Below are 27,655 nucleotides of genomic sequence, written 5' to 3' on the forward strand. Positions count from 1 at the left end.
GAAGACTCCACCACCAGAAGACTCCACAACCAGAAAACTACTTCATTTCCACAACCAGAAGACTCCACCACCAGAAGACTCCACAACCAGATGACTACTTCAAAGAGTACATAACTACTGTAAGCTTGAGCAGCATTTTCAAAATTTCATCCGGTTTATAAGTTATAACTACAGTATATAGACTAAAATAACGATATTCAACAACAATTCAATGTTATAACTACAGTATATAGACTAAAATAACGATATTCAACAACAATTCAATGTTATAACTACAGTATATAGACTAAAATAACGATATTCAACAACAATTCAATGTTATAACTATAGCATATAGACTAAAATAACGATATTCAACAACAATTCAATGTTATAACTATATGACATTATTTGAAGCGATCTTCCGAAAATAGAGACCGCTGTGGATCCTTTTATCAAATTTTAAAACCATCTAAAAGTGCACATAGTTATTGTATAATCTGTCCTTCCAAAAGATTTTGCGTATTTTTTGTCAAACTACGACCAATATGTCTCTCAACCTGATAAGATTTATAAAATGTTATGATCGACTGATCATACAAATGTTAGTTATCAGTCCTTCATTCGCATTTATGGAATTGCGAGAAACATTGGTGTGTACATATATAGTACTTATCAAATACAACACAGAAATTGAAAATATAATATATAAACTGCACACCTTGGGAGGGAGTGCATTCAGACCTGACGACGATTCAGAGGTTTTTTTGTCATGTTTTGAAAAATATCAAAAGTAGCTCTAAACTGAACATCACTGGGAAAAGACTCGGAAAAACAGGCAGAACCAGAACCGTAGGAGAATAATAGTCCTGGCAGAGTTGCAGAGGATGGACTATACCTGAGGACAACCTCAAAATATGACAAAGAATAAAGTGGGCTTGTTCTGACCTTATATCCCACGTCGAATGAGAGAACTGGGGACAGGGGAACATAAATATATGTTTTAAAGTTCTAGATAGGAATATGTATAAACAAGATGTGTTTGTGAAACACAAATGCCCCCGATAATGGCCAATTCCAAAGATGGTTAAGGTCACAAGGACAAATATCTTTGTACCAGTAGAAAGATCTTGTCACAAGAAATGCTCATGTACAATATGAAAACTCTAATATTTACCATTTAGAAGTTAGGACCAATGTCAAATTTTATAAAAATAGGTCAAATGCCAAGGTCAAAAGGTTTAGTACCCCCGGAAAGATCTTATCACAAGGAATACGCATGTGAAATATCAAAGCTCTAGCACTTACTGCTCAAAAGTTATTAGCAAGGTTAAAGTTTCAGACAGAATGACAGAATAACAGACAGGACAAAAACAATATGCCCCCCGATCTTCGATCTCGGAAGCATAAAAAGATAATAATAATGAATAGATGAAAGTAAATACTCAACTTATTTTCAAGAACCGCACGGGTACAATTTATCAAGTGGATACGCAAGCATAACATCGCCATGTAATGATTTCAGATTATTCATGGGGCGGAACCGGAATGGGGATATAAAGTTTTATGAGGAAAATAGAATTTCCCATCTATAGGTCTCTCTTTTAATTTTTGTTTGTTTTCTTTAGAATGATATTTTGTTTAAATCCAAATTTGCGTTTTTAGATACTCTGTATCATCAAATATATCAAATTCGATAACTCTTTTGTAAATGATTTTCGTGCAGAATGAATCATTAAATTATTTTTTCCCTCGTCTTTGATTAGAATATCTAGTCGATTAACATTTTGTGCTTTACATTGGTGCATTTGTTTTCTAAACAAATCTTGCTAGCGATGAGCAATCACGCCATTAGTTGAACATGGATTGAACGTCATATGTAAATATTGAACTATGCATGGTGTTCGCTAGTTCTCGATCAGTATGACGATACTTTCAATCGATATTTCTCTCCGCTGTCCATGGAAACAGAGCTGAGGAAGAGAGTTTACCATTTTTCCAATACGAAAGCGAGGTCTACTGTTGTTATTGGAAAATATATTCTGAAAGGAAGGCTATCAGTGACGTCACATATCACGTGAATGATTCTCCGATATTCAGTTCCAGTGACATAAACACATCAATGATCGGTGCTCTATTTTGAAGGAACTAAAAGAATCACGGGAAACGAGACGGGTACTAACAAGCTCACGGAGAATACAAATTCTTTATTTTGGACGTTGGTGAAATGACAAATAGGACATGGAATCGTAACGTACTCTCTAAAGTGGTTTTAGGGTTTTTATTTCTGGGTGTCTCATCGACATGGAGTAAGGAGGTTTTGACAAATCATTGGTATGTGGAATTAGATGGTGATGGAGGGATAGAATCGGCAAAACAGGTGGCCAAAAGGACGGGGTTTACATACTTAGGACCGGTAAGTACATCAATGATGAGCTTCGATTTCAGATAGACTATTTATTGCTTTTCAGATGGATTGTATGACTTTTAAGCACTAAACTGTAAGTAACCATCTATATTGATATTACATTAGTTCAAATTGTTCCAAAGATTGCAAAACCCAACGTATTTACTAAATTGCGTTAGCTGCGCACACCCTTCTGAGATAATCCGATAAGTTAGTGACGACACAGATGCTCATATTTGGTATTTGCTCTCAATTTATTGATCCAGTAGACTGAATTCTAATAATCTGGCCCTTTAGGTGACCATATATTCTTACGTCATAACTCCGATATCAATCGTAAAAGATTTCATGTATCACTTTGTAACCGATGCTGTAATCGGAGAACCACTGATATGTTTGGGGCACATTTCAATATAAGCTTAATAAGTTTGTACATGTACTTGTAATCTCAGGAGCAGAAATATTGTTGACTGCTGTGAAATATAAGGATAACGTAATGGCTACTTTTAAAATTTCTTTTAAAAAAGTTGCAGATTCGATAATACTTGTTTCATTTATTTCATACTTTACATGTTGCAAAATAGAAATAATGTGACCCCAGTAACAAACTGATTTGGGGCATGGGAGTACAACAGACAAGTTGATTTGTACTAATCTCCCATTAGAATAAAAATGGCGTTAGCTGGTTGTCCATGCCTGTTCTCAGCTCGTATATTCATTCCTATTCTTTTTGCAAAGCCATTTGGAGATATATTTTTTTAAAAATCAGTGTCTACTGAAATTTGTCTCAGAAGACAAAAAACCCAAAGGAAAGACATGATAAGAACGACCAAAGTATATAACATCCCGCAAACACCGGTCACTAAAGCAGCATACGGACAACGGCTTTGGTGTGCAACGAGACACTTGGTTTTGAATTCAGAGGTGTAACTGGTCGAATTTTTGCACAAATAATTGAAATGAACTTAAAAAGCCAGTGAAAATTTGTAATGTGCTCCACAGTATAAAAAAAAAACCGCACCGTTGTTTAATTTTACTAAGATGCGAGTTTAGTTTGTGAAAGTTTGGCATACAAAATGCTTACACCGTTTCCGAGTTTGACCATGGAAATAGTGGATTAGTGGTTTGGGTAAAAAAGTTGTCCTGGCTATAAGGGTGAACAGCAGTGTGATTGTATGTTCTCTGAAGAAGAGGATTATCTAAGTTTTGGAACTTGTATCCAATCCTTTTGTCTAATTAACGTTAAAATATGTGTAAATCAAATCAACAGCATCATATTCATTGTTACCTGATTACGTTAAGATATCAAGACAAAATTATTCATCCTATTGTAAGACTCCGTGTGGGGACTGCGGGGAAATGGCTATTTATAGACGGCAATGGTCCACAAAAGGATTGTCTTGTGAACGAATTTGAGGGACGTTATCACACGATGGGAGTTACCAAGCTGTTTATCTGACCTCGGAACACACTGCTAGTGCCTAAGATAGTCTTTTACAATACATTTCTACACATTCCGTGCTTCTTTAAAAACGGAAAAGACTCCAGACATGCTTCAAGAGAAACTGGTGTGCGAACCGCATGCGAGCTTTGTACGAAAGAAGCCAACTCAAGCTGTTGGTTGAATGATTAATCGTATATTGTTTAACGTTCCTCTCGAGAATCTTTCACTCATGTGGAGACGTCATCACTGCCGGTGAAGGGCTGCAAAATTTAGGCCTATGCTCGGCGCTTATGGGCACTAGGTAGGGAGGGATCTTTATCGTGCCACACCTGCTGTGACACGTGACCTCGGTTTTTGCGATCTCATCCGAAGGACCACCCCTTTTAGTCACCTTTTACAAGCAAGGGGTACTGAGGACCTATTCTTACCCGGATACCCACGGGATTGTTGGGGTTGCACATGGTTTCTTTTATAGAACCTGTCAGGTTTTCGTTTTTTTAAACCCCCTATTACAAAAGCATTTTATCATAAATTTGAACACGATTTCCTTCTTACGTGTTAAATTCGAAATGAATGGAACAAGACTTATTATCAATTTTAATTTTTTCAAAAACTTTAATTTTCTATAAAGTCATGTTTTACATACATGTATTGTTCTGAAAAGCAACGTAAGCAATAACTGACATGTATCTACCCCTTTTGCACTAATTACAAGTAGCAAAACAAAAAACAAAAAAAACCCCGATACGATATTCATTATCATTATCCTTCATGAAATTAATATTGAAACTGCACACATCTTTTGTGCCACTCAATATCGGGTTAGTCAGCCATTGGTGATGATGCATACACCGGCTATCAGTGAAACTAGTCCTTCGTAATTCCATCTGCTAGACGACAACCACGTATATAAGTACGTTCGTGCACGACAGTCTACTGCCATTGGTAACCGTATCTAGCCTATCCCCAGGTAACGCACATTGGCGAGTGATTTTATGTCGACAATCAACAAGGATTAAATTCTATGTACATGTAAATTGATATTTCCAACAAAAAAGTGTCTAGAAATCCTAGAACAGTGAATTATTCATGATTTTTAATTCAATATAGATCAGCTTTAGATGTTACATGTGTCCCATCCTCATGTAGGTAAACCTACAACTGTTCTTTTTCTTGAGCTGTTCGTTGAATGCATTGACTGAAGAGCTATTGCCCACAAACATTTAATCACTTCATTAGTTGTTCTTGCTTTCGGATTTTTTTAAAAGTCAGTTTTCTTCTCTTTTCTACTATAATTCCCATTTAGACTGTTCACTTTGTAACTGGGAGTTTGTCAGTTCGAGCCCCGTTCGTGCCATGGCCACGTCAAGACGTAAATATAGGAAGTGATCATTCCTTCGCCAAACGCTCGGTATCTAGAAATGAGATTAACGGGTCTTTCGGATATGACCTTAAAAACGGAGGTCCCGTGTCGCGACAGGCGTTTGCATGTTAAAGAACCCTCACTGTTACGGTCCTGAGTGCTAAGCATAGGTTTTTTGTGGGACTTCACCTACATCTGATGTCTCGTTGTGAGTGAAAATTTCTCGAAGGGGTGTAAAACAAACAAACAATAAATGATCCAGGAATTTTGATGCCCTTTAATTGATTCAGACGAACTTTTCTGATGTGTACATATTTTTTTTTTTAAATTATTATTTTCCAACATCAGTTACACATGTACACATACTATCAAGCTTCCACACATACAGACGGAAGGGGTTATATATCATAACTGTTTGCACATGTATACAAGAAAAAGAATATTTAAAGACAAAATACATAGCAATATAGCCTTAGGCAATATTTGATAAGAGGCACCTCCAATTTGGCCATCTATTTTCAAACAAATCCTCACAGTGCAATATCCTTTCTAATAAATAATAATTATTAAGATATAAAAGGAAATCATTAAATATGCTTTTTTTCTCTCTTGAATTTACCTCAATATTAACCTGGAAGGTTTATACAGGATTTCCTTCTTGACCAACCATAGATTTGCTAACATTTTTTATCGACCAATCAAAACTAAGCGTTTTAAAGCATATAGCGTTAAGTATCATAACAGCGTTTTGTTCAGATATTTAATTCGTTACTGCAGATTTTTAAAAAACCAAATCAGAATTTTTATAATAAAAAAAAAAAACAAAAACAAAAAAAAAACAACAACAACAAAAACCCAAATAAACTAAAAAAAAATAAAAAAATAAATAAATAAATAAAACCAAAAACAAAAAAAAAAGTTAAAAAAAAAGAAGATAAGATAAGATAAAAATGATTTTCTACCAAAACTGTAATGTTTTAAAATTTAATAACGTAAATTTGAAAGTTTTCAATTTCAAAATATTTTTGTATATATCCTCAGTTTTTAAAACTTAAATTAAAACTTATTACATCAGAAACCACTTAGTTTATAAGTTGTTTGATTTGTATTTTTGCTCAACATTGCTAAAAGATGTTGATTCGCATTTTTCTTTCATGATTTTTTTTTTAGATAATTGATACATTTCACATGTGTCTTAATTATTGAAATAGACCAATTTAAACACAATTAATCAATGGGCAAACACTGAATCCAATGCCCGTATCAGTCAAATGGAAATAATATACATGTATATGTCCCCCCAATCCGTGGGTTTTCCGGTTGCCGGAATTCTAACGGTCCGTCTTGACAGTGACAGATTCTCTGGAGGAAGTCTGAGATTAGCACTTTGTCGTCTTGTATATATTCAGATCGATAACATTGCAAAGTATGTAATCATCCTTCTATTTGGGATAACATCTGAAATAATTATACAACCCAAGCAAAATGTGCTTTTAGGGCTTAATATTGTGATATAGTATTCATTCCTTGGGGAAAAAAAACCCATCAAATATGTTCAATTTAAAGATTTCATGTTTTATATTTATAATTGGAGAGAGAGAGAGAGAGAGAGAGAGAGAGAGGGAGAGAGAGAGAGAGAGAGAGAGAGAGAGAGAGAGAGAGAGAGAGAGAGAGAGAATGGTCTAGATCAATGACTCTTGGACATATTTATACATTTTCGTCCACACAAAGGGATGATTACAGATTAAAAAAAAGTGCTCGGTGTATTTATATATTGCTATTTTCAGTACGAATGTCGAGATAAAATTGTTGGGACGCAGGAAACAGAGCAACATCTCGGGCTTTTGAACGTCTTCGATCTTTCATTAAAACGACAGAACTCCCACATAATCGCTACCCACTATATGGGGGAATCGCAATTAACAAGCTCGGTATTGTTCGTAACTGAACATCAACAAAACGCAGACTGTGCAATCTTTAAAATCCTTATCGAGAACGTCTGGAAAATTGTACTGGATGATGCTTGAAATGCGTTTGAAGTAGAATGGAATCATCGGCTCCCAGTTCTTTCATAAAAGCAGAAAAGAAAATCTATAGAAAAACATCGCAGTAACGAATGTTATAGCATTGAATCCTGTGATCCGATCTTGTGTCATCAAATCATTTTAATATTTACTTCTTACATATCAGTTTGCATCAATGGTTCATGGGTTATTCTGTCCTTCACAAAAAAGTTTCTAAAATTCAATTGCAACATGCGGTAGACCACAGACGCCCAACCCCCAAATGAATATAAATGGAGGATGGCCTCGAATTGTGGGATGAATATTTTTTGCTCGAAATTTGCGGGATGTCAATGACTAAACAATCAAACTTTGTGGATATTCACGCATGGGCCTGTATTGATAATTAGGACATGTTTCTGTGTGGAAATCACGCATGGACCTGTATTGATAATTAGGACATGTTTTTTTTAGCAGTGGGCGGCTATGTTCCATTTGTAAGCAAAACTAGAACACTTCTATATCAATAAAATGGCATTATTTCGTGCACCGTGATCGATCACAAAGCCATCACCGATAAGTGCTAACTATTGATGAGTTTCCTTGTTTTTTTTTATAACAGGTTTTAGGTTCTTCAAATGAATTTCATTTTGTGCATTCCGCTGTGCCAAACATCAGGATAAAAAGAAGTATTGGACATACGAGATTGCTTAAAGCTCATCCTCAGGTATTTTGTCATACGAGATTGGTATGGTATTAAAACATTGCCAGTAGCTGTAACACTGTCACGTTTGATAACAATTTCATCCTCTTAATCATTGATTCCTAGTGAATATCGATATACAAATGTCAATGCTTTCCCTTATCTAATGGTGCATCAAATCAATTCACCACTTCATGAATATTACTCACAATAACATTTTTTTGTCACAGAAGGGACTGTTAAAGCATCTTCAGCGCAATGTATGAATTAGAAATTGTCTGCAAAAGGTAATCTGTGTAAAGACTGTTTGCTTTTCAGGTAAAGCGCGCTGTTCAGCAAACAGGGTACCTTCGAGTGAAGAGGGGATTCAAGACTAGAATCACTGGAGTTCCTGTTTCAGAGATCAAGCTCAAACTCCAGTCCCTGAACGACGACAATTTCAAAGATGTAAACGTTAACATTGATAACAAGAGTCCAACGGATCCATTGTTCGAAAAAGAGTGGTATTTGGTAAGCATTGTCTGTCATTTAAGGTACATATTATTTTTCAATCTCAAGACATTACAAGCACAATACACTCACATAGACAAGGCACCTTTCCTGGAGTAAGAATACCCGTTTTCAGCTCAGTCGTAATTCATTTTTATGACACAATATTATTTTATGATTCTACGTTGTTAGTCATCTATCAATTGTTAACTTAATGTTCAGGGGATGTTACTTGAACTGATAAAGTCATATACATATTTATTGTCCAAGACAGGGACGGGAAAAAAATACTTACAAAAGTGACATTTGCCATTTTTCTTGAGCCTTTGTGCCAGAGAAAATTGCCTTGAGACCATTAAAGATAATGCAGATGAAATCCAAACATAGTCATTTGGGATGTTTAGGAAAAATAGTTTCCTAAAATCTGAAATATCAACTATCTTTCGATTTTGATCGATACGGGACAAAATAAGTCCTCAGACGTTTACTGGAATCGTTCCGCTGCGGAAGAACTATATCTTTTCTCTCACTGAGAAGTCTTAGGGAGATAATTCCCTTGACGATCAATAAATGAAACAGTATCATATAATTGATTTTTAATTATACCGATCCATGAACACATCAGGAAGTGAAACAGACGTTTGGACTGCACTTAAGGATGAAGAATTTCCCCGTTGGCACCAGTAAGGTTTATATTACCAAGAAAATGGTTCTTTGGCCTATGATACAAAAACGTACAAAAAGCCCCTGTGTTCCGATTGCGAGAATATTTTTGCCAATGGAACTGTTCTTGGCTTTCTGCTTCCGTGCCATACCGGAAAGTTTGCTCCTTTAATAATAAATTAAATAATAATGAATGAAAATAGTTGATAACTTATCATGGTATAGGTTACGGTAACATGAAACACCGGTTCGCGTTGGCGCAGTGGTTGAAGTGTTTGCTTCGTGACTGGGAGATCGTGTGTTCGATCGTCGCTCGTAACTTTGTTTGCGTCAAACTCAAGACGTAAAAATGTGTAGGGGCTGTTGCTCCTTTCTCAACGCTTGTAGAAGTGAGAGTCGCGGGTCTTTCGGATATGACCTTAAAGACTGAGGTTTCATGTCACGGCAGGCGTTGACACGTTAGAGGACTTTCACTGCTACGATCCTAAGCGTCACGCATAATACCACAACTACAGCTGATGGCTTCTCGATATGAGTAAAAATTCCCGAAGTCTTTTATAACGAACAAAAGAAAACATAAAATATGTTCATGTTTTGCTTTGAGGTGCAGGAAATATATGATAAAGCAATAGGCCTTTAAGTATAATTCAAGGATAGCAAAAACGATCAAAACATGCAACGACTCGGCATAATTATTTTTCTTGTTAGATGTTGGTATAATATTCTTATTTTAAATTGACATTGATTAATTAATGGATTTGTGAGTATCAGCAAGAGGTCCGAAGTTCATAGAGATTTAACATAAGAGAAAATTATCTACTTTAGATATTGTTCTATGGGATGGAAAGTAATGTTAAGAATATCCCACATCATACTTTACGTTTTAAATATTAGAATAAAACAAAACAACCCACCACCCAAAAAGCAAACAAAGACCCAAACTACCCAACCAAAATAAATATTAATAAATAAAACAAAAACCAAATAACGAATACATGGTAACGCATCATTGTAATCATTCTTAACTGAAAATTGAAAGGTTATTCCACACAGCGCTAACACGCATGTATATCATGAAAACACCTGTTTAATCAACCAGAAGACAAAATGAAAGGAATATAAAATATAGAATCAAAAAGGTCACAATATGCAAATCCGGAATACATATCCATAACATAGCAAGGTGTAATATGATGTGTTTTCTTTTAAATTTTACTTAGAAAAATGTGGGGCAATCTGGTGGTATTCCTGGGTTAGATCTGAATGTGGAGGCAGCATGGGCCCGGGGATTTACAGGCAAAGGCATCACAACGGCTATCATGGACGATGGTAAGCACACACATCTTTATACCATTGATTTTTATGTAAGACTCTTTGAACAGTATATAGTGTTAATAGATATTAGAACTCCAATTTAGAATATTCTTAAACATGCTGAAATGCTTATCGATTCGTATTACATCAACTTTCATGAATACAAACCCGATAGATACATATATACTGTACATGTATTGTTTTGTATTATTCAAACATTTTCAAATTATAAATATTTATTTTTCCAATGTTTTTAGCCTTTGATATCGTTACCAATTGTAATGAGTTCCATTCACTGTGAATTTGCTGTACATACATGTAGTTGTGAACAATATACAACTGGGAATTCCAAGAGAAATGAAAGTTGAATGTAAATAATACAAAATGAACTTGAATTTTGAAAATACATGAGGTAAAGGGGATTCAAATGACGAGATTCATTTTGAAAGAGAGACGATTAAAAGAAACCGAATATTGGTGTTTGAGTCTCTATCTTCTTCTCATGAACCTGCCAATATTTACAACAACAACAACAAAACAAAAAACAAACAAACTCCGATGTAATTCCAGTTTGTTCAAACTTGATCCCCGGATCAATAATGGGGCCATAGGAGGGGTGCAAAGTTCCGCGTAGGAATATAAATGGAAAATGTTTTAAAAATCTTCTCCAGAACCGCATGGCCAATTTTAACCAAACTTAGCATTTAGTAGCCTTCAGTAACAGGAATTCAAGCTTATTCAAATGAAGGATTGCATCTCCTTCTAAGAGGAGATAATAGAAACATTTTTAAATAAATATGAAATCGTGTTAATTTCACAAAAATTCAAAATTGTTCAAACCATGTTTAACACCCCTAATTCCCCCTCCCTAGTGTCCAAGACGGGACCACAATAGAAAGATGATAGCATTTAAGTTGTTGAAAATGTTTTATGAATACGGTAATATTCTAATGGAATGTTGTTTCAAGTTTTTTTTCCTCCAAATTGTAAACCCTGCTGCCCAGAGAGGGACTATAATAGAAACAAAAGGTTTTCGAAGATATGTATAGTAAATGTTTGCTCGGTTGAGCGATATAGTTCCTGTTGAGGTGAGCTGTGTAGCCCACGAGTCTCTCCTTGAGTATACCAACGAATACACGCTTTGGAAATCCAACTAATAACATACTTTGCTATACCAATATAGCACTTGATAATCTGTCCGATTTTAAGAATAGTTTAGGATGAATGTCACACAAAAATGTAACAAGATGTAAAACATAGATCACACGATACTGAATACAAACCAGATGATTACTGAATATAAAATTTAATTGCAAGGTGTTGAATATGGAAAGTAGACCACGTGATTATGAAATATAAATCACCTGATATTGCATACAAAAATATTAAATATAAATAACATAATATAGAATATCAAAAGGTGAAGAAGACAACGAACAGTGATCATTCTCGTAACTCCTATAAGGAATACAAAATAGAGAGTTGGGTAAACACGGACCCCTGGATATACCAGAGGTGGAATCAGGTGCCTAGAAGAAGTAAACATACCCCTGTCAACCGGTCACACCCGCCGTGAACCCTATATCTTGATCAGAGAAATAGAGTAAAACGTAGTCAAAATCAGTGTACCAAGAACGGCCATTCTCTACCCAGAATTCCGTGCGCTACTCGCACCTCTGTCAACGGCTATTTTACAGAAATCTTGTAAAAATTTCTAATATCAAATTAATGTTTTGAACTAAATATTTAGTCATACTATGAAATGCTTTTGGTGCAATTAAATTGATGTTTACTGTAAATCAATTTTTCAAAATCGCTGTTTTCTGATCCTAAATTTAGAAATACTTCGTAATATGCGTATGAATGTAGGACATTCACGTGGTGGAGATTTAATGTAAACATGGAATCAAAAGTAAGAAAGGCTGTAAAAAATACGATAAAACTTGTAAAATAAGAGACAAACAGCTAAATGGTGAAAATGTAGGGCTGTGAAAAGAGCCTGAGGTATCATCTGTTGCCAGAACTTTTAAAGGGGAAAGAAACGAGAATTACTGTCTATATCATGTGATGATATTGCCACGTGATTCCAAGCGTTGACAGAAGAGGTGTAAGAGAAGCTTGCGTAACGCGCCCTCTGGTGAGAGAATGAAGAACGGCCTGATAATTGGTATGAAACACGTCATACAGCATTTGACCCCATGTCGGGTTGTACTGACAACTAGATCGCTATAACGACGATAGAATTTGCGAAATGCTGACTTTAAACGAGACTGTTGATACCTCTGTAACATCAACTTGTTTGTCAGTAGCCTGCTTCGATTTAAAACTGATCATACGCAGAACAAGCTCTTGCGTATTGAATCCGTTGAGAAATATAAACACCATATGCAGGTGAAAATGGAATATTACTACATAAATAAGGGAAGTTGACAATGGGGAAGCTGAAATCATCCCGTTTGTCATAAAATTGAGTTCCTTGTTTGCCGTTAATAAAATAAAATATCTAAGTACAAAGCAGATTTGGGATGTGGAGGACTCTTTGGTGTCTTTTATTTCTAGTTCACTGGGATATTTCGAATCAACATATAAATGAAAATGATTATTGTTAATAGATAAAACGTCTTCGTTATATCTAAATATCTAAATATAGATCACAAGATATCCAGTATAAATCACATGCTATTGAATATGAATCACAAGATTATTGAGTATAAGTCGCGTGATATAGCATAGTAAGGTAAGAAATATAGATAACATTATGTAGAATATGAATCACAAGATAATGAATATGAATCACAAGATTATTGAATATAGATCATGATGAATTGAATTTAAATCACGATATACTGAATTTGAATCAAGATACCTACTACTGTCCTTTCTGACATATTTCAGTTTTACAAACAAAATCTGCAACAGAAAGGACACTATAATCACAAATTTATTGAATACAGAAATATTATAGAATAAAATCACAGGGTATAAAGAATATTAATTACAAGATTATAAAATATTGCAACGAAATAAATGCCACAAATTACGCTTTTTATAGTTTGCTTCTTAGTCTGAGCTAGTAATCCGCACTAAGTAATGATATAACCTATTTACATACATTATTACAAAATAAGATTCCGTGTGATATAAGTAGATCTTTTGTATGAAGGGTTTATATACCATCCTTGGCATTGTTTTAACAAAATTCCGTGACAATCACAATATAATTTTTCTTCCGCCCACTCCAAGCACTCGTAGTAATTTGGAAGATTTCCCGAACAGTCATCTTTGACAAATCAGTATTACTTGGGTAACATTAGCTCACATCAATTTTCATTACAAACAGTCTATTCCAATATCTGTTGCTTAAAGCTGAAAAAAATCACAAATTATATTCCACAGATATGTCGTTACTTCTCATCAAGGATTGGGTAATAACCTTATGCGTGTAAGGAAGCAGTCAAATTTTAGATTAAAATACGAGATAGTATGCTGAATTAGAAACAGTTTCTGACAATATACGATAACATTAGACTTCTGAATTATGAAAAGTTGTCATTTATATATATATCTATATCTATATATATATATATATATATATATATATATATATATATATATATATATATATATATATAAAGCACTATAATCCAACAACACTCAACATCCGAAGTATCGGATCTAATAGTAGATACGAGGTCAAATAAAAAAGGATATAAAAAGCACTAAAAATGACCAACGACACGAACAACAGTGAATTGTCAAATTTTCGGGACGACCTGTTCCTTCTTCAGGACGATAGAATATTTACATAGAAAACTAAGGAAACTAAAACTATAACTAAACTACAAAAGCTTATAACAAACAAAACGTCTACATATTAAAATTATCGAGTGTAGTATGTGGCAATAGAAAAGTTTGTTTCCATCAAGCGGCAAGACTAAACCGAACTAATCAGTCCTACGCTGGATCAAGTCAAGGTTTTTATTTAAATAAACGTACAGTATCATACAATTATCACATAAGTATGCATAGTATAATTTGGACATCAAATTGAGGTTTTAATTTTGGTTTTAAAGTGCGAATAAAATGTTTTTCGTTTTTCTCGTCTTTGAATACTAGTTCTGTGTGTTTGTGTCCACTTAATGGTATCTGTCGGAAGTCCTGCGGGTTGATGTGTTATGTGAGCACGGAGGGCATTAACTTATTTATATAGGATATTTTCAAACCTGCCACATGGATTCTATATTCAACACTTGGAATATTTACCCGTACTGACATTTCACCAGACTAACTATAAATTTCAATTTCCAGGAATCGACTACCTGCATGAGGATCTTCGTCACAGTTATGTACGCTTTCTTTGTTATATGAATATATTGTTTTAACAACAATTTTGATATTACATATTCTTATTCATACTTGAACTATTAATCATTTTGATGAATGTAAATTTAAAAAGAAAAAATCACTATCATTGCACTTTAGCTAAAACATTTCCATTTCTCATGTTTTCTGTTGTATTTCAGAATGCCAAAGCTAGTTATGATTTCAGCAGTAATGACCCCTACCCCTACCCACGCTACACCGACACGTGGTTCAACAGGCAAGTAAATTTCATGCAGCTTGTCGAATAAGTAAATGCATTTTGGAGTCATGACAGGATGTTATATTGACTTTTGTTGAGGTTGATATCATACAATCTTTGATATTTTGGAGGCCAATATGATACTTTAGCGACCTAAAAGTACAATATTCATAGAGTCCAGAGGGAAAGGTGGATAATTCACTTCGATGTTCTTCAGCATCGTATTGACCGAAAAAAGTCAATTATTGTTTTATCATATGTTAGAATAACTCAAAACATCGACTTCGGATACTAGAGCGTACGAAATAACACCTGGTCGGCCATCTTTGTTTCCAGCTAGAGTGCAATACCTAATCAAATGTGATTAGAGACGCGAGTTTTCATTGCATCAACAAAAATAATAACCAATCACATCCATTAATAATTTTGGAAAAATTAAATGTTATATTCACGTCAATTGCATGTGGAATTGAATATAGCGTTCTTTTTTTTAGTTTGTAGGATCTCGGCCAATTTGAAAGCTCAAAAGTATTCAATCATATGGAAACGGAATAATGAATTCAAGAAACATGTTATTGACGAAGGCGAAGTCGAGGTCATTATCATTTTCTTGGATTCATAATTTCTTACATTAACCAAATCAAAAGACACTGATTGTTTCATCATATGGCAATATTTACATTTCTAAATTTTCTTCTTGATTATTCCAAGAAACTTTAAAAATCCAGCACTTCGAGTCTGAGTAATGTTACAGTGCTAAGATAACGATTGCGTTGGCATCACAATGAACAATAAGATTTAAAGTCATGATGCTAGTGAAACCAATCATAACCCCGAAGGCAACCGTTACAATTTCATGTAAGCACGTTCTAGTGGTATAGCAATCCAAACGTATTATCAACGGATTTGGACGACTGACATGCGATTAAGGGGATTTATATATGTGGATTTTCTTGGTAAACCAATGGAATTACAGCAGTTTATCGAATATCAAAATAAGACACATCACAGGGTCTTCCATATCTGCTTCATATTTGGATATTTTATGGAACATAGACGTTAACGGCAAACTAACAGCTCAACTTTATGACAAACGAGAAGACGACAGCTTCGCTATTGTCAACTTCTCATTCTACATGTATGTAGCAATATTCCATTACAACTTGCATATGGTTTTATGTCTCTTTAGTGATTCGATACGAGAGAAAATGGTCCGCGAATGATCAATTTTAAAATCGAGACAGGGTACTGACAAATAAGTTGATGTTTCAAGGGTTTCAATAGTCTCGTTTAAAGGTCAGCGTTTGGCAAACTCTTCGGTCGTTATATTGATCTAATTTGCAAACACAACCTGTCATCAGGTCGAATGTACTTCGACGTGTTTCATACCAACTGCTAGACCGTTTTTATCAAACTGATTTTGATTGCGGATTACTCCGTTTACCTTATGTAGGCACCTGCTCCCGCCTGTGGTCTTTCCAAGGGCCTGTGTTTGCTATATTCTCAATTTCATCTTATAGGATTTTTGAGATTGATCGCTGTTTATTACCTTCATTTTTTTATTATCTAAAGATCACGTGCTTTGGAAGAGAAGTAAAACAATGAACTCAAACTTAGGCCTCTGATACACGTACAATGTTAGTCCGATACACGTACAATGTTAGCCTCTGATACACGTACAATGTTAGTCTGATACACGTACAATGTTAGTCTCTGATATACGTACAATGTTAGTTTCTGATACACGTACAATGTTAGTCTCTGATACACGTACAATGTTAGTCTCTGATACACGTACAATGTTATTTTTGGATAAGTGCAATGAACTTTAAAATTCTACCAGAATAAGTATCTTTTTGATATGCTTCGTTTTATATAATTTCCCTACAGCGTTTGACTTAATCAAGTGTAGGCAACGAATAGTGATCAAACTCATAAATTCTATACAGAATACAAAATTAAGAGAAAGGCAAACGCGGACTACTAGACATAACAGAGGTGGGGGTCGGGTGCCTGGGAGGAGTAAGCATCCCCTGTTGACCATACATTAAATCACTAACACAGCTTTATCTGCGACCCTGATGTTTATATAATACAAAGCCAAACAAAAGTCAATCAGATAAAAAAAAATACAATAGACTAATATTACAGAGTTGTTTAAATCATTACTGCGTTGTTTCTGAAAATATAAGTTGTCTGGGGGAAATTATATCCGGAGACTGAAAAATGACAATGAAATAGAAGATTCCTGACATTCAAGAAATTGATGTATGTATATATATCGTGGATAGAAAGAATCTCGTCATTGATTGATGTGATCAGTTATGTAATATTTGTTTCCCATCAAAGTTTACACACATTTTGTTTGTGAGGGAAAGTATATTAGATTCAGTATAGGATAAACCTTTATTATTCTCATTTTGAATAATCACGAAGTTTGAACTGTTGGCGTAAAGTACTGATGCAGATATCATTTAATAACTTGTAAAGCGACGACTTAACAACAATGCTGATTGGATGAAAAATTCGTGTGATTTCTTAGTACATGTATAAAAAACATTGGTCCGGGAGTTCATCTGCACTAAGCACTCGGGGCTACTTTTCTCTGGAATGCATCTTTCCCGTTCTAATTTTAGCGCTATTTATTGTCACCGCTTGTCCTCTTCCTTCGTATCTAATTCATCTTTTTACCATTGCATCTTTAATTTGGCGTCCATAATTCTGCTCAGTAACTCTACCTGACCTGAACGCACAGCCATTTTGAATTTAGTGTTGTTGCTTTCATGTATGTATTCCTATGCGACATTTCAAAAACGTTAATTAATATTTTTTATGAGAGAAACTATTTGTTTTACTATTTCTTGATGGCGGTATCATAGGAAAAGTTGAAAAGAAAACCTTTCCATCAATGCTCTGCGCGCTACTAATAATGAAGTATTTGGAATGCAAATACCCATTAGTTTCAACATGTGTCATTAATTTAACCGCATATTTTGTGAATTTTGTTCTTCAGTTACAAAATTAAATATGACAAGGACCAGATTTAGTCCCTAACATTTTCAAAATTCATGTGAAATCTTTGAAATTTGAACTTCAATTTTTGTATGGTAAAACCATAATAATACACATTTTAACGACCAGTTTCGCGCCATTTCTTGTAATTTAGCGTCAGAAATGAAGCACTCTATTTGTTTGTTGAGTCAACTTTTTATCTTTGAAAATGTAAAAAACCAAAAACAAACAAACAAAAAATTGAAGAAATAGATTTTGTGTCTCTATCATTGAACTATCTTTGAGAGGTATAGGGATCGACTTCAACTTTACTGTCTACCTGTACAGAAAAAATCTAAAGTCATTTTAGAGGGGCAAATTAGGCTCACACCATTCATGATTCTTGCCTAAAATACCACGCCGATTCCCAGTGTTCTTTCTACGACACAGAGGGGGCTGTGGACAAGGATATTTTTCATATATGGTTGTACATAATAATTGCTGCCTAATTCCATTAATGATGTCGATATTTCAAACTACGTATAGCATTAATGATTTCATTAAAAGACATGCTCATTTATAATGGAATAGTAATTATTAATTAATGCGAGTTTTCCCTCAGGTCGTTCAACCGTTTCACAGGATGTGTTACTTGATTCTCACGTCACTGCTCTCCAACGCATTCACTCAATAATTGTTTCATCAATTTTACATAGAATTAAAGTACATACCACGTAATTTCGTGGGAAGTTATACCAATTGAAGCTTGCGTCATTTTGTCTCTGGGCAGTTTCCTGTATCTTTCAGTGATAATATCCCCGAAGTATTTCATTTAAATGGTGCTCCAATAATTCATATTACACATACGGGAAGTTGAATCGGCGTTATAGAAATCGAATCCCTTCTGTAGTTTTCTCTCGAGACTTATTTTTCTAGAATAATTTTACATTTCTATAGAAAGTATGTGATCTGTTTACTTATTTCTTATTGATTAGCAATATTTTGTTCCTAGGTGGCACTTTCTCATCCAATTCTGTGTGTTAAGCAGGCTACCCTGTATGGTACACATACCCTTATTAACGGCTTCAGAACGCTGAACCATTTCAGCAAAAATCTATATATCGATAAAAGGAATACTAATGTATCAAGTTCTTTTGCGAGAGGAGATAAAAAAAATTAACATAATATGGGGTCATATCAAATATTTTCTCTGGAACCGTAAGGCCGAAAGTGATAAAAATTTAATGTAAATCGAACGCGTCGGAGCGTGTGGCTTTTCGGCACTTTGCAATCGGTAGGGGAGGGGGGCTGGGCTTTTTGGCATCGTGGACAGCCGTTTTTCGTTGGAAGTGTTCATGTCTTGTGGTCGGTCATTAACAAATACGTAGTCAACCACCACTGTGATTCTGCGCAGAAGTACTCTGTAGTTAGAAAGATGCTGGTGTTTCTCATTGACGGTATCTGCATGGTCATTAGGGATCGGGTCTTCCAGCGGTCTGTTGGGGTTCCCGAGGGGTGTGTGTGTGTGTGTGCTCCTCTATTGGCCGACCTGTTTTTAAGTTCTAATGGGACAGGGTTTGTTCAAGGGATTCTGCATGAGAAGAAAAAGCCTATTGATGTGGCCTTCATTTAGATACATATATGTCTACGACGTGTTATTTGTTGACGGTGGTTTTTTTCCGTTTGTATGTTGATTCGATGTGTTCTAGTGAACTCGGGATGGGGGATACCACAGAGTCTTCCATATCTGTTTCATGTTTTGATATTTTATTGAACATGAATGTTGGCGACGGAAGGACGGCTCAGCTTTGTGACAGGCGGAATGGATTAAACTTTTCCATCGTCGGGTTTCCATATTTGTATAGCGGTATTCCATTGTTGCCTGTATATTATGCTGTTTGTGTCTCAAATCTGGATTCGATACGCGAGAGCATATTCTGCGTATGATAAATTTTATAAACAGCTGCTGACCAACAACTTGATGTTGAAGGGGTATCGGCCGTCTCGTTTGAGGTCAGCGTTTCGATGATTCTGTGGTCGTTGTAGTAGTCTTGTTTAGAGATACAGCCCGTTGTTGGGTCGGGTGCTGTCTGGCGTGTTTCTTTCCGGTTGTTAGGTCGTTCTTTAAGTGCTGGTTTTAACCCCGGATTTTTCTGTTTGCCCGATCGAGATAGAGAGCTCGCGGCGGGTGTAACCGATCAACAGGAGGTGCTTGCTCCTTCTGGGCACCTAGTCCCACCTGTCATGTGTCCACGGTTCAGCTTTGCCCTGCTCTTAATTTTTTATTCTTTAAGGGATTTTTGGTTCCGTGTTATCTTTACAATACATATTCTGTTTTGTGAATTTCAAATTGTCTTAGAATCAGTGTGTCAAAACATTTTACATTTTTGAAAACATATCGGGAAAAACTTTAAAATAACTTTATTCAAGAACAAAAAATCTAAGATTTGTCATTGAATGTCACGAGATGTGTTGTCATGGCTCAGTGAGCAGATTGTTCGCTTTGTGATTATTCTTGGGCGCCCATTTGTCCACTTTTCCCTATAGTAATATACTTACTTTGTTTTTGTTTTTTCAGTCACGGCACTCGGTGTGCTGGGGAAGTTGCAGCCGCCAGAGACAATAATATATGTGGAGTAGGAGTAGCTTACGACTCGCGCGTGTCAGGTTGGTTCCAATATACAAAATTGTATAGCCAGTAAATAACAGTGCCTTATATGTAATACTTTTTTAACTTAAGTATCATTGAATGACAGTATAGCACAAGTATCATGTAAAGCATATCTGGGAGTGACAGAATCTGATCGCAAATGCTTTTATACAAAACTGCGATATCCAAGAAATTCATGACGATGATTCGCTCTCCATGTAGCATTTTCCGTAAGCTAAAGAAAAAAGAAACAGAAACTAAGCATCTTACAAATATATAATGGTCAGTTACATACGGTGTGCCTTGCATTTCTGATGAATTTTAAAATAAGGCAAGGGTAGTGAGGGGATGGTATCCTCAAGGAGCCGAAAAAGAAAGCCAAAATGGAAAAAAAAAATTGACTTTCGCAACGTCTTTCTGTTTTATATTGTTTACCTTGATGGGCTACCCTTGAATGTTCCTTAAAAAGAGATTTAGAATCAAAGGAAGATCAAACTGCATGTACCTGGCTAATTTTTTGCTGAGCCCGTTACGAAAACTTTAAACACTATTCACACAAGGATCGGTGGCATATGATGAATATATCATTTACTAATTACAAAGTACTTAATGATTAATCTGATGTAGTTTTATTAACATTATTATATGATAAAAACAATAACACATTGTGCAAGACAAATTATTCAATCAATCAAAATATATCTATACGTTGCCACATTTTGAGATCATGCACATATATCTGTGCTATCCAATTTGTGTGAAAAGTAAGCCCAATACCTATACATGTATTCAGTTTATTTCTATAAAGAACGCCCGTGAACTTTGTTATAACCATAGACAAAACACGGTGTAAAAAGACTTTGATAACCAAACCTTCCTCAAACTCTCTCAACGACCATGCGCATGCGTGATAACAATACATCTAATTCCAGACTTTTCCAATTACCGAGTTCTAACCTTATATTTTTCTCTAATCACAATTTATTTTTATGTTTTAGTTCTTTTCATTCAAACGAACATAAATCATGTATAGAATTAACACAAACACGTAGTATTATGTAAAGCACTCTGAAATTGCAGTTTACTTTCAATACGGAAATATACATTTCTATGTATCAATGATTTTCAAAAACATATATTGTTATGTTCTATTCTACAAAATAAACAAAGTCTAATACCAATTCCGAAAACACTAGTAACACTTGAGCAGCTGGGGTATACGTTTACTGCATGTAAAGGACCTTGGAACGGCTAGTATGATACCATTTCTCAAACTTACACCAGTTACTTAGAATCCGTTCAATGAATTTACACTAGTCACTTAGAATCCGTACTATGAACTTACACTAGTCACTTAGATTCCGTTCATTGAACTTACACCAGTTACTTAGAATCCGTTCAATGAACTTACACCAGTCACTTAGAATCCGTACTATGAACTTACACTAGTCACTTAGAATCCGTACTATAAACTTACACAAGTCACTTAGAATCCGTTCAATGAACTTACACTAGTCACTTAGAATCCGTACTGTGAACTTACACTAGTCACTTAAAATCCGTATTATGAACTTACACTAGTCACTTAGAATCCGTACTATGAACTTACACTAATCACTTAGAATCCGTACTATGAACTTACACTAGTCACTTAGAATCCGTATTATGAACTTACACTAGTTGTTGAGAATTCGGGCAATGAAATTACATCATTTACTTAGTATACATGCAATGAATTTACTAAAAATGTAATCTTTTGATGACGTCATGTTCATCAAAACATAAAGAAAGGACGGAAAACACTATATCATTTTAAAGTATTTGAAAAAAAAACGTAAGCTTTAGTAAGTGATTTCAATGCAGTTATTCAATGTTTGATTAGATTGGTTATAGATATGATACCAAACTGATTATGTACTTTAGAAAACTGTATGATGTCAACTTTTTAAAAAAAGCACTGGTAACTTTAAAAAACTGGACTCACTGAGACAAAATTCGAGTTCAGGGTTTAAACTTTATCAAATCAAAATCTAGATATGCCTATGGGCTCCTTAAACGTGTAGTGCCGTGTAGGTGTCCCCACATATAAACTTGCTAGCCCACAACTGAAAAACGCTTTCAAAGCTCGCCGGTTTCGATTCTCTGAATTTGTCAAATAGTATTATTACCTAGCAAAGGCAAATCAACATTAACCGATCTTACCTACAAAACAGTAATAAACTGCACCACGAACAATTCTCACGGACTCCGAATCTTATCTGTATTTGGTGAGTGGATGAGTATCACGTTTAAACCCTTCCGACTATTTCTTTGAGAATCCTTATGCAATTTTCAATTATCTGTTAAATACAACACATATAATTACGTGAACTACTTCATGTTGAAGTATATGATTCGTAAAATCACCATCCCACGAAGTGGCCATGATTTTTCTGTTATTTCAGCGAACTTTGTCAATGATTTTATATTTCAGTTTACTTTGTCAATGAAGTTGGTTTGTATGCTATTCAAAAGAATGAAAAGTCATCACAAATGATCAAACCTGGACACAAATTTTGTTTGATGAGTTAATGTAATTCTGGGGTCTTTGTATGCAGTTCAGTTTCCGCAAGGAATATTGATTTTGCGGGAACTCGCCGAGTCGCGTGTGAATTCCTTTTACCAATGACGATAATTTTTCCAGTTTTCTGTCATAACAATTCAAATAGTGATGTCATTCCAGCGTGATATTGTGACATTTTCACTTCAGCCTAAGATTAGCTGTCAGGATGTTTTCCTCAGAATTAGTTTGTTATAACGATTTTTAAACATACTTTGATTTTGTTTGGACTGAACCTAATATAATCCGTAGAAGATAACGAACAGTGATCAATCTGATAACTCCTATAAGGAATACAAAGAAATAACATGAATTATTCAACAGACGTGGGAGTAGAATAAATATACACTTAATCGAGGGTATGGTAAAAGAACAACCCCACACAGTCAGTGGACATACATGCATGTTTCGTTATACTTTAGCTATATAACACCAACAGTCAGATTTGCTCTTCCAGACGACTACCATTATTTTCGTGCACACGGCGTATTTAATTGGGAATTTATCATGGAATTTGATTAACAATCAAATTGCAGCATATTTACATTTTGAGGCTCACATTTGCGTGCAGAGGTAAAAGTCCTTTTGAGACATGGACAACAAATACTTAGAAGTAGTTAGAAGTGCAAATGTTATTCTTCCGATGAAAAAAAAGTAAATAATTTTATTCTCATCATTTTATCTAGGCATCATTCTAACAAAAGTATGACAATCAATTCTGCGTTTGTTGTTTTGCTGTTAGCGACACAAAGACCGAACAGCTATTGACCTATAGAATGGAAATAGAATTGTCGTTCGGCACAGCGGAAAACAGAATATCAATGAAATAAAACGCATGATTGAGGTTCAACAATTTATACGTGTATCAATAGAAAATAGATTTTATCCAAGACAGGTTTGCAGATAACTAATTACTACTAATACAAAAGTTTTAAAATTACAGAAAATTATATTCTTCAATTTCAATTATCTACATACATGAAATTCTACCCAGCGCAATGGAAGTCAAAATTATGTTTTAATTTACTTAATTTTATGAAATCCATTGATCATTTGGTTTTAAAAATGTATCCGTTAGATCTGGATTTTCACTCCACATACTTCATGTACATTTCAGAGATTAGCAAATTGTCTTTTAAAAGTAGATATATATTTGTATAATCGTCTTGTTTTAAGTTTAGAAAACATAGTTATATTCTTAGTTTGTCATTTTCACAGTTTCAACGGATAAACTGTAAACCAATGCCTATCACGTTTTGTAGTGAAAGATTTGTAGGCATAGAGGGTTTGTTTGTTTTATGTCTCTTTAAGAATTTTTCATTCCTATTGAGACGTCACCAGCTGTAGTTGAAGTACCACAAATTTAGACCTATGCTTAGCACTCAGAGCTGTAGCAATAAGGGTTTTTTTATCATACAAACGCCTGCTGGACCTCGTTTTTATTATCTCATCAACACAAACAACGAATTAGTCTCTCAAAGCTGTGTTACTCTTTTTTAGAAGTTACGAGCATATACATGTATAACAAATGTTTGACATGAAGTATACTTATTAAAATTTAGAACTACACAGTATGTGTAAATTGAAAAGTGTATAAGACACATTAAAGAATTGCATCTTGTTTTCTAGGTCTAAGAATGTTAGATCAACCCTTTATGACTGATCTCATAGAAGCTAATGCCATGGGTCATATGCCAAACGACATTGATATATATAGTGCCAGCTGGGGACCCACGGACGATGGCAAAACTGTAGACGGACCTCGCAACATGACCATGAGAGCCATCGTGCAAGGCGTGAACGAGGTGCGTAATATACGTTATGCTTAATATATGACAGCAAAATGCTGTTTAACAAAAAAGTAATAAAAATAAATCAAAAGTACCCGTATAAACCCTTGACAGGGTATATCTATTTTTGAAAGGTAGTGCTGAGGCCAACTTTCCATATTGTCCTTTAGGTGAAATTCAATTTTAGTTTTTAAAACTGATATCTGGAGATCTTTTCTCTGCAAACAGAAACAAAATTAAGTAATATATACATGTATTTGTAGTTTGACAGGGTAACATAGTCTTTCTTTTTAGGGGCGGCATGGACTGGGAAACATTTACGTGTGGGCCTCTGGGGACGGGGGCGCGGATGACGACTGTAACTGCGATGGGTATGCCGCCAGTATGTGGACGATATCCATCAACTCCGCCACCAACGACGGCCAAACAGCCGGATATGACGAATCCTGTTCCTCCACTCTAGCGTCCACATTTAGCAATGGCAAGAGTACTTTAAGAGACGCCGGCGTGGTAAGGCCGCTTTGATTTCTAGTAATTCAAATTATTTTAGAATTAAGTTTTTTTCCTTCGTTTTGCTGCTTTCCTAAGTACATCATCTTTGTTTGTAAAGGCGACAACGGATTTGTACAATAATTGTACCACAACTCACTCAGGAACATCTGCAGCCGCACCGGAAGCTGCTGGTGTTTTTGCCTTGGCGCTGGAAGCAAAGTAAGTTGTACATCAAACAACTATATTGCATGAATTTGCTACAGTGATAATCATAGTAGAAACATAGCAAGTGACAAATGGCTAAGTTGAAAATGAAAGGCAACCTATTAAAGACGCCTTTAATATCTCTCTGGAAAACAAATAGCCTACGTACGTGGGTTAAATCGATCTTTCAATCTGCACGGGGAACTGTCATCGACCAATGCTGAGTACACAAATTTGCCACATTAGAGTGGAAATGGTCAATATGTTCTGCTGATGAAGTGAAAATTGTTGCTTCTTGTTTTTCCTGTGACATTTAGAGTTATTGCAATTAGAATACAACATGCTCTTGATTAGAGACAAAATATATCGGGTTTCACCTGTAGGACCTTCCTCTCGGTGTGTAATGCAATGTTGAGAAGAGAATACCATTAGACCATTATGTGTTTTACTGATAAGGAACTGATGCTATTATTTTGACAGCACTATTGTACTCGCTGGAAGTAGGGCTGCGTGATTTTAACAGCGTATTCAGATTCTTTATTTCCTTAAACTATACAGCTCATTGATCATAAGTACAAACTATTTACAAATATATACAAATAAGACAGTAGAGGGTGAGTAGACATACAAATACAATTTTGAGGATATAAAAGCAGTGCATCTCAACGTACATATAACAATACACGTGAATGATATGTCGTTCCAAGTACAGCATTTCATAAATTACATGAAGATTGTGACTTTGTAGCCTGTTGTAGGAACTTTCCTAAATTATTGAGTTCTTTTGTATTATTTACACTAAGAAGCTTTACTAATTTGAAGACGCTGGGTTTCTTGTAATATTTTTTTTGATATATTTAATTCTTAAGCCGTTATAAAAAGGACATTTTGAAATAAAATGAAATTCGTCTTCTAACTCGTTTAGGTTACAAAATGTACAAATCCTATTACTTCTTGAAATATTCTTATGCCTGCCCATCTCAATGTTCAAAGAGTGTGAAGACGTCCGAAATTTTGTTATATATTTCTTTCCATTAGGATCAATTGGCTTTTTATGATAAAACTGTAAACAAAAATGATCAGTGTTGATATAAAAAAAAATTTGGTGAATTTAAAAAATACGAAAAAATATTTTGCTTATATATACATGTATCTAACAATTTTTGTTCAATTACCTTATATGTATTCTGGCCACTTCCTGATTCTTCCCATAAATATGTTAATCCCAAGTCGGACAATTCTTGTTTTATACTTGTAACCCAACTGTCGTTATCTAAAATCACATAATCAAAACATTCTTATAAAATACAGTTATTTGTTTTTTAAAATTTTTTAACCAGTATTTAAAAATGCACATTTTTCTTCTGACATATAGAGGTAACCGTCCTAATTCACAATAAATAACATTATTATTTGTACACTTACTCACTCCCAATAACTTTTTACAAAACATAAAATGAACCTTTTCAACACCAGGTGCCTTGTGAAAACCCCAAATTTCGCATGCATATGAAAGAATGTTATGTACATAAGTATCAAATACAGAACATTGTGTTTCTACATTAAAGTAATGGCTTTTCAATGTATTAGATATTGCAAACAACGCCTTTCGCCCTTGTTCTGCCACATGCTCTTGTGTTTGTAAAAAATTTCCATTATAGTTAAACAACATTCACAAATAGTTAAAATTATTAACAACTTCAATATTCTGATTATCATGAACCCATTTTTCATTATTCTTTATAATGCCCCCATTCTAAAAATAACAACTTTTGTTTTTGATATGTTCACAGTCAAATGCTAATCTTTTGTATAACCATGTAACGCATTCAATGCTACCGTGCATTTCATTTAACCATTATTAAATTATGTTTGTCCTTTCAATTATACTCTGTATATTACTTTTCCTCGATCAGCCACTCCGTCTATAGTTTGCTGTGTAAGAGGTGGCAAGAGATAGTTTTTCTTATACTAAGTATTGT

At 34.8% G+C, this 27,655-nt stretch overlaps 1 protein-coding gene across 1 annotated transcript in view; it reads left to right on the top strand.

The window, feature by feature from the left end:
- Positions 1-2,017: 2,017 nt before the first annotated feature.
- Positions 2,018-27,655, top strand: part of LOC125649577 (neuroendocrine convertase 2-like) — a 31,392-nt gene continuing 5,754 nt past the window's right edge. The window contains exons 1-10 of the mRNA XM_048877215.2: positions 2,018-2,395; positions 7,819-7,923; positions 8,218-8,409; positions 10,272-10,380; positions 14,674-14,711; positions 14,889-14,965; positions 20,517-20,605; positions 24,817-24,992; positions 25,272-25,487; positions 25,588-25,688. Of these exons, the coding sequence (XP_048733172.1) occupies positions 2,207-2,395; positions 7,819-7,923; positions 8,218-8,409; positions 10,272-10,380; positions 14,674-14,711; positions 14,889-14,965; positions 20,517-20,605; positions 24,817-24,992; positions 25,272-25,487; positions 25,588-25,688 (1,292 nt within the window). The 5' untranslated portion in view covers positions 2,018-2,206. The remainder of the gene's footprint in view (positions 2,396-7,818; positions 7,924-8,217; positions 8,410-10,271; positions 10,381-14,673; positions 14,712-14,888; positions 14,966-20,516; positions 20,606-24,816; positions 24,993-25,271; positions 25,488-25,587; positions 25,689-27,655) is intronic.

This window comes from Ostrea edulis, chromosome 5, assembly GCF_947568905.1.
Source record: "Ostrea edulis chromosome 5, xbOstEdul1.1, whole genome shotgun sequence".
Lineage (NCBI taxonomy): Eukaryota > Metazoa > Mollusca > Bivalvia > Ostreida > Ostreidae > Ostrea > Ostrea edulis.